The sequence below is a fragment of the Sardina pilchardus genome, chromosome 6 (genome assembly GCF_963854185.1).
Source record: "Sardina pilchardus chromosome 6, fSarPil1.1, whole genome shotgun sequence".
NCBI classification, from domain to species: Eukaryota; Metazoa; Chordata; class Actinopteri; order Clupeiformes; family Clupeidae; genus Sardina; species Sardina pilchardus.
Window position 1 is genome coordinate 14438756 of NC_084999.1, and position 13765 is coordinate 14452520.

General features: G+C 43.5%; 1 protein-coding gene across 1 annotated transcript; it reads right to left on the reverse strand.

The window, feature by feature from the left end:
- Window positions 1-1826: 1826 nt before the first annotated feature.
- On the reverse strand, window positions 1827-7934 carry ethe1 (ETHE1 persulfide dioxygenase). Its single transcript, XM_062538577.1, has 7 exons — window positions 7228-7934; window positions 6291-6435; window positions 5935-6083; window positions 5138-5267; window positions 2793-2882; window positions 2356-2472; window positions 1827-2138 (listed from the first exon to the last, which is right to left on the reverse strand). Exons 1-7 carry the CDS (start codon window positions 7426-7428, stop codon window positions 2092-2094), a joined length of 879 nt encoding a protein of 292 aa, XP_062394561.1. The 5' UTR covers window positions 7429-7934; the 3' UTR covers window positions 1827-2091.
- Between the last annotated feature and the right edge of the window lie 5831 nt (window positions 7935-13765).

Consider the following 13765-nt stretch of genomic DNA (forward strand, 5'->3'; position numbering starts at 1 on the left):
TTCATTGTTATGTGTTGTGTGGGGAAGTCCAATGCTTGAAAAGTTACCACACAAGCCATATGGACGTTCTGCTGTGACCACCATAAATCTCCCATTGCCTGCCTCCCTCTGCCAAAGGCTCATGGAAAGTGCTATTAGCATGTACGTAAATTTCCCACCAACGGCCTCCACAGTATCTCACTCATCAAGGGCCTTTATCTGGCTGCCAAACTAGCAGCCCCTTATGAATGAGCAGGCGCTGTAAACATAGATTATTTCCTCAGTCTGTCCCCTGACCGGTGCCAACAGGGTGCTACAGAGAAAGAGCAGACAGAGTGGGGTGGCACATCATGGGCGTGTACTGCCCTATACAGAGAGAGGGCGGCTGGGAAAAAGAACAGATGGGGTGGGCAACATCGATAGAAATAAGGAGCAGCTGGCAACTAAAACGTAGGGTCAGAATAAGAGGGTGGTTGGCCATCCACATAAACATATTGTGCATGCATGAGCAGAGGACAATTCAAACACATACACTCAGAGACACACCCTTCACGTCCAAACAAAGCAGGTGTGTGTGTGCTTGTCAGGTATGAAAGGCGTTGGGAAACAGAAACTTTCCTCATTCTTATGTGTCAACACGGACCGCAGGTAGGCAGGGGACAGAGAGTTGGGTGTCTCATGTATGTGGACTCATGCCAGATTCGCACAACTCATTCAACGGCACCTTTCTTCCCCTTTTCATGAGTATATCTGGTTGATCCTGTTTGTTGTTTGGGATGCTCTCAGAAGGAAGCCCCAGTGTTGTGTCAAGTGGATGTCTGCTGTGGAGTTGGTGGGAGGTTTGTTCCCACGCATGATGGATGATGCGGTGATGCTGTTTCAAGTGGGCTCTCTACCAAGGGTGGGGGCAAGTGAGACAGGTTGGGTGACGGAGACAGAGACAAGAGACTGCTGATAAATGGTCAAAATGTGATCCAATACAATGTGATGACTGACACAGTCAAACACAGAACTAAGTGTCTGAGCAAGTTAAAGTCTCTATACAAACCCGACATTCTGGTGAGTAGTCAGAACCAGGTTGTCACCAGATCTGTCATCTCTAGAAAGGATGATTCATTTTTATGCTGACAGACTTGTTGGGTGTGTGCATACAGAAGGCACCTGGTTTGGTTTGTTGACAAGCAAATCCAACAGTATTGGGGGCACTGTGGCACAACATGTACGGGTCCGAGTGCCCACGGGGACCCAGGTTTGAGTACGACCTGCTGTCATTTCCCGATCCCACCCCATCTCTCTCTCCCGCTTGCTTCCTGTCTCTCTCTACTGTCCTCTACGAATAAAGGCAAAAAGCCCAAATATATACTTAAAAATAATAAAATAAAGTAAATAAAAGTTCAGGTCATTTGGTTTGAGAAACTTCAATGTATTTGACTTACTTAGAGTGGATGTACCAAAGTTCCATGAAATGCAGTTGTTATGTTGCAAACTAGTCCATCTTACAAGTGCTGCTTCATTGACACGAGAGAGAGAGCTTGTTTTTCTTGAACAAGCTGGAGGACATGACAAGCATTCTTGCTTACTCTGTATTACATCACAATCAGTTTGATCATCTGAGGTTGAATACACTTCCACAGAAATGAACATGGAAAAAGACAAGCGAACACACATACAAAAACCTTCAGCAGAAAGGCTGAACTTCTGCCATTGGATTTTACATGCAAATGACTAGTCTTTTCCCAAGCAGAATATGCAAAATCGTGGGGGTGAAAAACACCACTGCATATTTTCTTTAACTGCCTGATAAAAGAGCATGACAGAAAAACAAACAACTCAATACAACACATAACTTAAAAAATCATACATGTTTTAATTACACATTAATAAGACACCCTACATTTTAAATGTTTTCATTGTACATAAACTTGGTTTTGACAGTTTTCTCCTGTTTACAGATGTCTGAAATCTCAAGTAAATACAATGATTTTGCTTGGTTTGGATATGTATATAAATGTATATTTCTTGTTGACTTGTATGAAAATTATTCAAGTTTAACTGAATGCCCTGCTATTGTTATAGTAGTTGGTATTCCCCTTTTCTGTCATTTGAATGTATTCATACATCATGTAGACCACAAACCAGGTTTGCAGGCACTGCGATATCTGAGGGACAGAGAAAACATATAGAAATAAAACGTTAGTCAAATATATGTACAGCACAGAAGTGAGTAGACAGAGTTTACACTCTGTGAAAACAATATGTAGATGTGAAAAGGTGAACCAGACACAGAACACAGAGGTATCATATATGTGGAGTGATCTGGCAGCATTAGGTGCAGCTTGTGTGACTGCAGGGTGACACAGTGGCTGGAAAAGCTACCTATTTTATTAGGCCTGGAAAGGTTGAGGTTCTTCATGATAACCACAAACTCCTCCAGGGTTTTGGTCAGGCGTGGGTTGAACTTTTTCTCCTCGTCCACTGTTGACACAGTCTGACCTATGGGGCAGATAGACACAACAGTGAATTTACATTTATATGAATTTAATGAGCAACTTTTAGACAATGGAACAAACAAATGGAATAAATAAAAGAGGAATATTTTCTATCCTGTAAGTAATTGTTTAATTGATCACCTTATAGTTTATCAGTCAGTTAATAGGACCCTGAGTGTGTGTTAAGGGTTATATAAGGAAAGAAAAATGAAACACAGCGTTCCTCTACAATTACATTTCTCATCATGTGAGAACATTTCTGCTTATTTCAGAAATGCCTCATTTGATGTTAACATGAATGAATACTCCAAATCTGACACCTGCCTTTGTAATCATGAGCAGGATAGATCAGACAGTGGGCAGGAAGGGTGAAAATCTTCTCATGGACAGACTTATACAACCTCTTTGAGCACCCTGTGCAAAAAAATAAGAAAGATTAATGAGATCAGCTCTGAAAAACACTACTGGCACCTAGTGGCATTATGTGGTACTACAAAAACAAACTTTAGTATGGACTTCGCATGGTCTATTCCAGAATGTGGGTTTTGATACAAATCTGAGTTTGTTAACCCTGACAAGAGGGGAAACTCCACGTTTCCTGTTCTAGTAAGAAACTTTAAGGGAAAATCCAGCGATTTTCCCCATAAATCTCTGTGGCATGCACTGATTACCAGTTCAAGCCAGAGCTGATTTTAAGGTTCTCCTTTTAACTTTTAAGGCTTTACATGGACTTGCAACACTTTATTTAACTAAGCTTATTAGCCCTCTTCGCTCTCTTAATTGGGGACTGTTGGTCATTCTATCGGGTTAATAAAAAATCAGCTGGTCAGCATTTGCCTTCTGTGCACAAAACCTTTGGAATGGCCTTCCACTAAATGTAAGGGGAGCAAGCAGGCAGTGTTGACATTTTTAAATCTAGATTAAACATTTATCTTTTTTCTAAACATTTTGGCCTGAACTTAAATCCCCCATAATACTCAAGTAGGCTAGCTGAGGTGTAATATGGCTGGAAATGTTTGCTTAATTCCAATAATTTTTCTTGCATTGTTTTATTGTTCAATGTTGGACTCTTTCTATTATTATTATTATTATTATTATTATTATTATTATTATTATTATTATCATCATCATTATTATTATTTGTGTTATTATATTTTCTTTTACTTGTTGGTTGTATGTTATATCTTATTTTAAATTTACAAAGTGTATTGAGACCATGTTGCATGGTTTAAACAATAAATTGATTGATTGATTGATTGATTGATTGAGTGACATAGAAAGTGAGAGTGGGGTACATTTTCTAACCAGTTGCTACAGTGACTCATCATTTCTGAGCTCCATTAATAATGGCTTTTCTAGTCATGTACACGCGGAACTCGGAGCGAACAAACTCTGTGTAGACTGAGCGAACCCATAAACCTAGCCCTGCAGCTCAGGCTGCAAACCTGCATTTATCTATCCTGCTTCCATTCCAAATTTGCCGGGACCAATCACAAACTGTCTTATCCACCTGATGCACCCGGATTTTTAGTCTGATGGGTTGAATAAGGACTATCCAAGCGTACAGTCATTTGAACTACTGTATGCCCCTTGTGCAGTAGAAATACAGCGTAGACTCCCCAGACTAATGTTCAATCTCAAAAGATGAGTTTGGTCTAGTATTAGCCAGGTTACATATCTACTGTAATGGAACCAAAATATCAGAGTTTCCCATCTCAGGGTTGATCAACCTACTTTCTAGAATACCCCGCAGGATCCCATTCCAGAGAGTGGGTTTTGGTTAAAAATCATTTTTGAGTATTTTTTAACTTGACCATTTTTTGCATTAGCAACAAAATGGTTTATAGTGTTCTGCAGCAGGCACACAGCCATGTCAAAATAAATCACTGTTTTCAACACTTCAACCACTGACAAAGATAAAAAAAAGTCTAACAACTTGGCGGTAGCGTCCATGGGTATCCTACAGATAAACCAAAGCACTGCAAACTTTTAAAGAGAACAGAGAGGCTACAACAAGGAGAGAATCTGAAGGCAACACACACTGTCTAATTACTGTTCCGGTGTCTAGATGAGGAAGCACTCACATGAGGGATAATACTGTATGTGAATGTGCATTCAGTTGGTCTTCCACGCCTTCTCTCACTGTTTTACCAAAACGCCTGTGTTTCCCCATTCAAAAAGGAAAACCTTCACTTCCGTGTTATTCTACAAAGAAGCTCTTGTTCACTTGATGTGAATGACACCATTTTCTAATTTTTATGTTTATGTTTTAATTCAACCGTGAGCTCTAATGAGGAAATACGGAACATGCACTTATCCTGAATTACTTACACCTTGCTTGACCTATTCACTCCTCATCCTGGCTTGGTGTTCATAAAACGTGTTGAGCTAGGATGACTAGACAAGGCTAGCTCACACCTGGCTTTATCTTATCTTGAATTTCTTATTCTGCTTTTGTGAAATACCCATCAGGTTGAGGTCAATATTATAAAATATGATCAATGTTATATGACTATCACCAATTACTTAATAAGGGTTGTATGTTATCAGTATACTGTATTTATTCTTTGTATACAAAATAAGTTTTTTTTTTTTTCCCTGTCATATGTGCAATGGCAACCTAATCACTGTATGATAGTTCATAACGTGGAATGTGTGGATCTTGGCACCTTGCTGGAAGTCCGTCCTTCCACAGCCTCTGATAAGCAAAGTGTCTCCGGTGAAGGCCATAGTCTGGTCACCGGTCACCAAAGTCATACAGCCATCCGTGTGCCCGGGGGTCTCTCTCACATTCAGACACTGAGGACAGAAGCAGAAAGAGCACAAGAGGAGGTGAGAAAACAGCTCAAGTTCAAATGGCAGTGGTCACCTTGCAACTGTCTTACACCTCCCGGTCTTGCTCTACAGTCTCACCCGCAACAGTTTGGCTTAAAAACAAAATGCTTTTATAAAATAATTTAAATATGTTTTCCTCTGTTCACTGTACTATGTCAATGGAGATCTGCTGAATGTTGGGATGAAACATAGCGTCCATGAAACAGATGACCACCTCGGAACCAATCGCTAACAGGATAGCACAGAACAAGATTCCCTATTTGTCGCAAATGGCTCTGCTTACACTTATCCATTAGGCTGCCGCTTTTATCCAAAACAACTTACACATGTCAATTAGGACAAGGGCCAGTCTCCTCAGAGCAAATCCAGGTTAGGTGCCTTGCTCAAGGGCACAACAGTTGGGACTTGAACCCACAACTTGTCTGTCTACTGCATGTTAGCCCAATCCATTAGTCACTACACTACCACTGCCACTGCCCTCAGCGGCCAATCTCATGCGCTGAGAGTAAGATATACCAGTCTCTGCATGAGTGATTCAGATAAGAACTTGAGCACTGTGCCTACTATCAGCTGACTCTTTAAAGTATTATATATAGGCTCAATCACCTCATCTGTATGCGGCAGGCCTTACATGTTTGCCAAAGTTAATGCTGTCGCCCTCAGAGAGCAGGATGTCCGCAGTGGCGCCGCTGTGTTTGGAAATGGCGCTCTTCACTCCAAACAGCTTTCTCTTCAGGAGACCGGTCCCTGTGATGTGGTCTGCATGGCAGTGGGTGTTCACTGCGTCATAGAGAGAGGAAAGATAAGCCCAAGAGTCACACCCTTTTCCAATTGTGCAATATATGAAAGAATCTGGACAACATAAGCAACGTGTCCAGATTAACTCGGAAAGCACGCAGATGTAGCAGACAATACAGTCCAGCATCATAATACACAATCCACAAGAGAAGGTTTAATTACACAAAGTGGCTAACTCGTGCCATATACCTGCTATTTTCAGTGAAAGGCCCAATTCATCTATCAGCTTGAGGTCCCTGTCCACGGTCTCCAGCACGGGGTCAATCAGCACGGCTTCCTTGGTTTCTGTATCTGCCAGCAGGTACGTGTATGTACTACTGACGGACTCGAACAACTTCAAAGATGATGGGGAAACAGTGAAACAGTTTTAAAAACAAAAACACTTTCAGACATTTGCCAACTAATATCTAGCTTACTATTTCAAAAATATGACTGAATATCATATCAGTTAAAAAAATATAAGGATTTTAGATCAGGACATGACTGCATTCTGTTTGTAGGCTACTATGGACTGTCTGATTACTTACACTCAATGCACTTTATTTTTTTCATAATGTATCATAGCCTACTGGCTACGTGTTTTTTTTTTTTTTTTTGTAATGTATGCACTGCTATAAGGAAAACAACAAGCAATGTTTAATGATTGCAGTAGGCTACTGGCTAGATGTTAACCTGCATTTAGTTCCAGGCTACTGGTTGTCCTTACTTTTGCCACGACAATAAAGTTGAATCTAATCAAATAATAATTATCCGAATAATTCTACATGGGCTAGCCTACTGCATGTTCTCGATGGGCGTAGCCCATTTCGCCAAGTAATAGTTGCACTTTAGTAAACAAGCCTGGTTTTTACAGTCTATGCCTGAAACGTGCTTTGCTGATGGCCTGGTTTAAGTTTGAACATTGTAACTGTACCTTATCACTAGCATGGCCTGACAAACAAAATCGAAACATGAAACTGGCCCACAAAAACTTCATCTGTAAATCGGTCTCGTTCTAATCATGTTCGTTGCCAAGTTAGCTGTCAACAAGGCTAAGTTAGCAAGGACCATGTCAACACAGGCACAGGGTGTAATACGCCCTGCTACAGAAGAAAGGGCTTACTATGGAATCATTTGCATCACTCACCTGTCTGAACAACAACCCTTGCCCCTGGTTCATCCTTGAGCAATAATATCTTATGTTTGTTTTGACAGGCGACTGAAGGTCGGTGCTTGAGACGCCGTAGCAGAGCAGTTGCAAGGCTGGAATCCTACGCGAGCTCGAGGTTGTTTTCACTCTCCACGCGCAGGCCAGAGTTGGCTGGAACCTAAGTGTGACGGAATTCATTTTTTCTAATGGGTTGCGAGGTACAGTGCCCACCAATGACACGCCTAGTCAAAATTCCTTAGACCGGTTGGTCCAGTTTGCAAACACAAACTTGCGAACAACCGTCGAGGAGTCACACTGAGGTGCTATACAGCGATTACAGTGTCTGGCAAGAGCAACTGCTGTTTACTATCTGGACGTCTGCATAAAGTTATGTTAGGCTACTTTAAGTAGGGCCTAAATCAGACAGTTCGCAATTAAGTAGCCTATGATCCTCTCAAACAGAAAATCGGTAAATGTATACAGTAGATCGGTCATGCGTAATCCAAATTCACGTGTAATCCGTTCGTGCAGCTGATATTGCCTGTCCGCGGCGCGGTCCGTCCAAGACAAACATGTTAAAAACTTGTGGCCTCAGTTCCACACATTAACCTGACCTAACTCTACATAACGCCCCCTTTTTCCAGTCTAACCGTAGGCCTACACGATAGATAAAGAGGTCAGGTGGCGTCCAAGGAAATTGGACCAGAGTTCACAGGAGTGCTGGGTGTGTGAGGCTTCAAGCCAAGGAGGAAATGCAGACTACTTTATTGCGCCACACTGGCAGTTTTATAGGCCATGTCTACGTGACACCAGTCAGCAACCTATTGTTAAATGTGCATTGTGCATTAGTACATGTATCTGAAAAACAACATGCAATAACAAAGGCTGTACAATGTTCTATTTTATTTACAAATACATGTTTTACAATATATATATATATATATATAATTTATTTATTTATTTATTCATTTTCATTTTCCGGTGAGTGTAGTTCTTCCTCCTCCTGCAAGAGATAAAAGCAAGTAAGCAAGTTAACAAGTAGGCCCTGAGCCGCTGGGCTCCATGGTGTCTCTTTTTGAATGGGTGAGTGAGTAAACTACCTGTATGTAGTGCTCCATCCATTGTAACAAGTGGGTGACGCGTGTGTAAACCCCAGGCTTGTTGCGTCGGCCACATCCCTCACCCCAGCTCACCACACCGGCTAGTCTCCACTCTCTCTCTGCTGTCTCACACACCAGGGGGCCTCCGCTGTCTCCCTGACCACAAGCAGAGCCACCCAGGCATGACTCACAGAATGTAGGCTACACAGAGAGCATTCACACCCTATGTGGTCAGTGATGGCCTGTGTGACTTAAGAAGCTAGAATTCATTCCATATCTGTGTGGTTTTTCACGCCTACTACAGTATAAGTGAACTTGGTGTGTGAAATGATCAGGCCACTGTTGTTACACTGACTCAGCAATTTTGCTGTAGTTGCTGGCTTGTTGTTGAATATTAGTTTGGCAGACAATGAATCATTACCATGAAGGAATGATTATTGTCAAGAGAGGGAACTGAGACATGTAGCCTATGCATGTGAAGGTTGCTGAAATATCAGACACAAAACCCTACACACTTCAGGTAACTGCAAATATAGTTTCACTGTAATATCTGTACTCATACTCAGCCACTCTGATACTGTAACACGGAAAAGTGTGTATTTTATACCAGGTGTTAATCAGCTTTGACAACATCAGCAGATAACTACCTGGCAGGAGTCCACTCCTCCCTCCATGAAGCCAGCACAAAGCATTCTGGGAGTGAGGTAGGAGCCGTACACATTTGGCCGCGAGCACAGGGACTGGTCGATCACCTTCACCAGGGCTTGCCTCATCTCTGATGACACCAAGCCTAACGTAAGCAGATAGGGCAGGCAGCTGGTTGTTATCTCAGTCAGTTTGTGTCTAAACAACCAACAAAGGAAGGAGATGTACAGGAAGTCATTGAAGAAAAGAGTAGAAAGACACACCATGAAAGACAGAGAGATGAAGTGATATGAAGAGAGCAAAGAGGAGGAGAAGGTGGACTCACCGCCCTCCACTGTGTAGCCCCAGCCGGTAACCCAGCAGGGGGAGCCGACGGGGAATGACTCCCTCCGACTCGGTAAGCACACCGGCCTCACGCCACCTGTAGCACAGGTCATGACCATTACACACTATATCAACAACACCAACGCCCTGCCACATCAAAACAACAACGTGTTGTTTGTCCAAATGATCACTGTTGAGCTTGCCAAGTCCAATGCTTGCATCATGAAGCACAGCCATACATGGCATCAAAGGCAAATACAGCATATCTGGCTGGAACAGGTTGTGAGCTCAAGAGAACTCAATTTGAACTCTTACGTGTCTTTCATGACATAAAAATGTCTCTCTCCACTCCCCTCTCCTCAGCATGTTACTCATCCCGTCCTCACCTCCCATCTCCATGTCTGCGGTGGTGCGGAGGAGGCCCAGGTCATAGTCGTTGTTATCCTCAGAGAAGTTTGGATGGGGGTAAATCTCCAAGGCGCTGTACCTCTTCCCCAACGAAGCGTCGAACAAGCGGACGGTGTCAATTACAACCTGCCAGTCAGACTCGTACATCATGTTGTACCTGGGAAAGTGACAGATGACAGATGAGAAACAGACATAGTTACAGGCTGTACAAAATGTATTAATAGATCAGGGTTAATCTTAAACACTTTCATCAGTCAACAGGTGCTTTCCACAGGTGTGGCATTGACAAATACTGGCTGTGTTACATTTATGTGTGACAGTGAACAAATTAGATGCACTGTATAGTGGTACATAGTCTGCCTCGTGGGGGTATCCGAAGAAGATAAATCATACTTCTCAACTTCTCTTCATCCCCTACTCCTGCAACTCCTCATAAACTGCCATTCTCTTGCTCTACCCTTGGTTGTTGAATGAATTTCTGCGAAAACGTGCACAGAGCCCCCGCCAGATGCTGTCAGGGTAATGGTAATCATACACATGGCATTTGGTGCAGTTCAGAACATCTTAACTGGAGATAATGGCAATTGAAGAGGAATGTTGTTGCTTTGTGTTGTTTGTGGAGTGGCTCCAGGGGATCAAATGCTCAATTTCTGTAAAAATGTTCCCCGGTGTTTCGGAGGCCCGGCAGGAATCATTGACCAAAAATACCTAGTGTACTTAGTGTAAATGTGTGTTAGCGGTGGTCATAGTAAGAACGGCTGTGCCAAATGTGTGAGATGTTTCTGCATTGGTGAAGAAGTGTGCCCACATCTTGCCGATACACTGATAGTGGTACTATGTATGTTTTGAAAGCCTTCTTTGAAATGTTGCTGGAGAACTACTTTCCCCAAAAATCTACTAATACTCCCATGTGAGTTAAGTTGTGACAGAACTAATGGTACTAAACCTGTCTCAGAACGCATTGTGGTTATCCTATTGAACATCTTCTTACTGGACGAAGCAGTGTGCAGCTGTGATGACCCAGCGTGGGCTGATGATGGACCCCCCACAGACGTGCTTTCCCCTCCAGTGCAGACTCGTCTGCCAGCCCCACTTATCCTCCTCAGCCAGGGTGCCCCCAACGATGCGCACACCCTGCCCATCTTGCACCCCGTCCGGACAACCTAAGGGGAAGGGTGGCCCAGTTAGATCTGTGGAATCAGATCCATTAGTTAGGGGAGGATAGATAGAGAGGAAGAAGGGATTATAGAGGACTGACTCTGAGAGACTGGTTTTTACCCTCCGTGACGTTAGCTGTTTGGTTGGCAGGGTGTTTGGCAAAGGCAGGAGGGCTAGGCGTAGCACTGCAATTCCACTTACTACCACAGGGGAGCGACAGATCACGCACTTTGGATGGGAAGCACAGGAATTTCACTAATAAAACACAGGGGGGGAAATCCATATGCAGTTAGAAATCAGTGAAGAAAAATATCAGTTTTTCAATAACTAAGATGGAGAAACTGAGGATATTTAGCCAAATTTAGATCAATTCATTTAAAATCTTTTGTATGATTGAAGGCTTCAATAATAACGTCCTTGGGAAGGAAATGAAAGAGTGCATGTGATATGTAACCACAAACAGTGTCCATGTGGTCACCTATGATAGCGATGCAGATGAAGACTGTGAAGACGATAGGAATGCAGGTGATTGTCAGAGTCAGGCGGGGCGGGCAGGTAAGGAATAGTCTGGTCCATGGGGAGCTAATATCTGTGGAGCAGAGGCGGGCAAGACAGAGCGAGTCTAGGATTAAAGGTATTGAGATTCATTGCATAATATCTGAAAATGTAATCAACGATATAAGACAAAATCTCATCACTATGGAAAAGTCTACCTTAATGGGGAAGCATTCCAGTGTCATTTGTGTGCGCTAGGTATAGAGGTTAAGTGCAAATATTGCAATGACCTCTCCTTTGCATTGTAATCTAGGATGGAGCCCCCTTAAGACTAACCAGGCTAAAGTCATATCCCTTACCTGGGTCCTTCTCTGATCCGTCTTTGGGGAGGGTGAGCCCCACCTCACCTTCTTCCAGAACTGAACCCTGCTCTGAGAGCTTCCGTTGTGGGTCAACAGGTACCGATACACCAGCTAGAGCCAGGCTTGGAGGCAAAGACACGGTTGCTGGCTGATGATCTGGTTCCTCTGACGTTGACGTTGGCTGGCTCTGAATGGGTTGTTGCTCTTTTGTCTCTGATAATGTGTCGCATGGGGGTGCATGTATTGCTGAGCTTGGTGGCTCTGTTGATGGTAGTTTGGTGTCCGTTGCAATATGAATTATTTGTGTGTCTACAGATAGGTCACCAGCTGAAGGTAGTGTGGTGTTGTGTACTGGCTGGTTGGTTAGGGACAGTTGAGAGCTGAGGGGCAGCTGTGTGCTTGTAAGGCTGAAGCAGTTTGTGGTGTCCTGTGTGTTTGCTGTTGGCTGTTGGGTTGAGGACAGGGGGTGTGCCATGTGGGGCATCATGGCTGAAAGCGTGTAAGGGGCTAACTGTGACACCCCCAACATCTGGGGCCTTGACAGAGCTTCGGTGCTCTGGACATTTGAGAGGGGGATGAGTCCTGTCACACCTTGATCCGTGAGCGGAAGGATCAGAGGTAGTCTCAGTATTTCAGAAGGATGCTGGGAAATGGAGTTTTGGGGTGTGAGGCAAATGGCTGGCTGAGCGGATGAAGGTAACAGGAGCTCCGGGCTGTAATGGAACAGTGGCGGAGTCACTGAGGGATGCATTTGGCTGAAAGGGAGATGCTCCTGTGGAGAGACACCAGACTGGGGGACAGTGGTGCCCTCTGTTGAAGTGGAGCAAGAAGTACCCTATTGCACAGGTGCATGACATAAGAAGGGAAGAAACATAGTTTGTAGGCGTGAGTTTGACCTAGATAGATTGAGAGAGAGAGAGAGAGAGAGAGAGAGAGAGAGAGAGAGAGAGAAAGAGAGAGAGAGCTATGATAGAATTTCACAAATTGCCAACATCACCATTGTAGGCTACTTTATCAGATCGTTTTACATTACTGCATACAGGGATCATATAAGCACCATTTGCATCTAGAGCCTTTGACATATTTTGAAAATTCATATTTATGTTGATCATAAAAGCAATATTCTTCCAAGGTATTCTTTGTAACAATTTGCAAATGACTGAACATATTGCTCTTAGTCTTATTACCATTATGTTGAAAGCATTTTCGAGCATTTGAGAAGAAAACATTTGTCCTGAACAGGCACTGTTACTGTTATATGGGCATAGAAGCAGTTACTGTTCCAACCACATCTCCCTGGCCAGAACAAACTCACACAAAACGCACACACAGCAGCTCTTACCTGAGATTGAGCCATAGCGAGGGAGTGAAAGAGCACAAGTGAGTGTTGTGCCTTCTCTAGAGCATCGGCGTTGTAGCTTGTGAAAGAGCGTGTCCACTCCAGCACCAAGGGTAGCCTCAAGAGCCTGGCTGTAAATAACACACAAAAGCCCTGTCAGGGAGAACCGCATAAAGACGGCCACTTGTCCTTCCGCATGTTTTCCTTTTTTCTGTCTGTTTTTTTTATTATTATTATTATTTCCCTGTGCCTCTTTCTGTCCGTCTCTCAGAGTTGTTTTGACCCTTTTTGCTCTCCTGCTCACTTGTCTCTACCTCGGCGTCCCTCAGTAATTCGCCCGTCGTGTAATCATGTCTCCATTGTTCCAGCTCAGTCCCCCCCTCTTCTTCACCTGCTGGTAATCCCTCTATTCTTGTGTTATGAGGATGGCGGGGAGGTCAGATGCAATCGATACGCGCCTGTGCTCCTGGCAGCGGACCTCATGAAAGATGTATGGTGGCGATTGCACAGTTGGGTCAGAGTTTAACACGGCAGGTAACATATACGGCTTGACTAACATTCTCCACAGGGCGCCCCTGTTGACTTCCACCCACTCATGAAATCACACACAAACACAAACATACACATTTGTATTCACTAACATGCACACACACACATAGACCTACAGTGTACAATACAGTAATGGTGGGTTTGTTGGATTGTGT

Bases quoted from the DNA above. Each gene is read 5' to 3' on its own strand.
- ethe1 (XM_062538577.1), bottom strand. From the start codon at position 7,428: ATGAATTCCGTCACACTTAGGTTCCAGCCAACTCTGGCCTGCGCGTGG. The intron at 6,084-6,290 runs GTATATGGCACG...TCTATGACGCAG, and splicing joins CCTTTCACTGAAAATAGCAG to TGAACACCCACTGCCATGCA. The intron at 2,139-2,355 runs GTAGCTTTTCCA...TCTGTCCCTCAG, and splicing joins TTCCAGGCCTAATAAAATAG to ATATCGCAGTGCCTGCAAAC.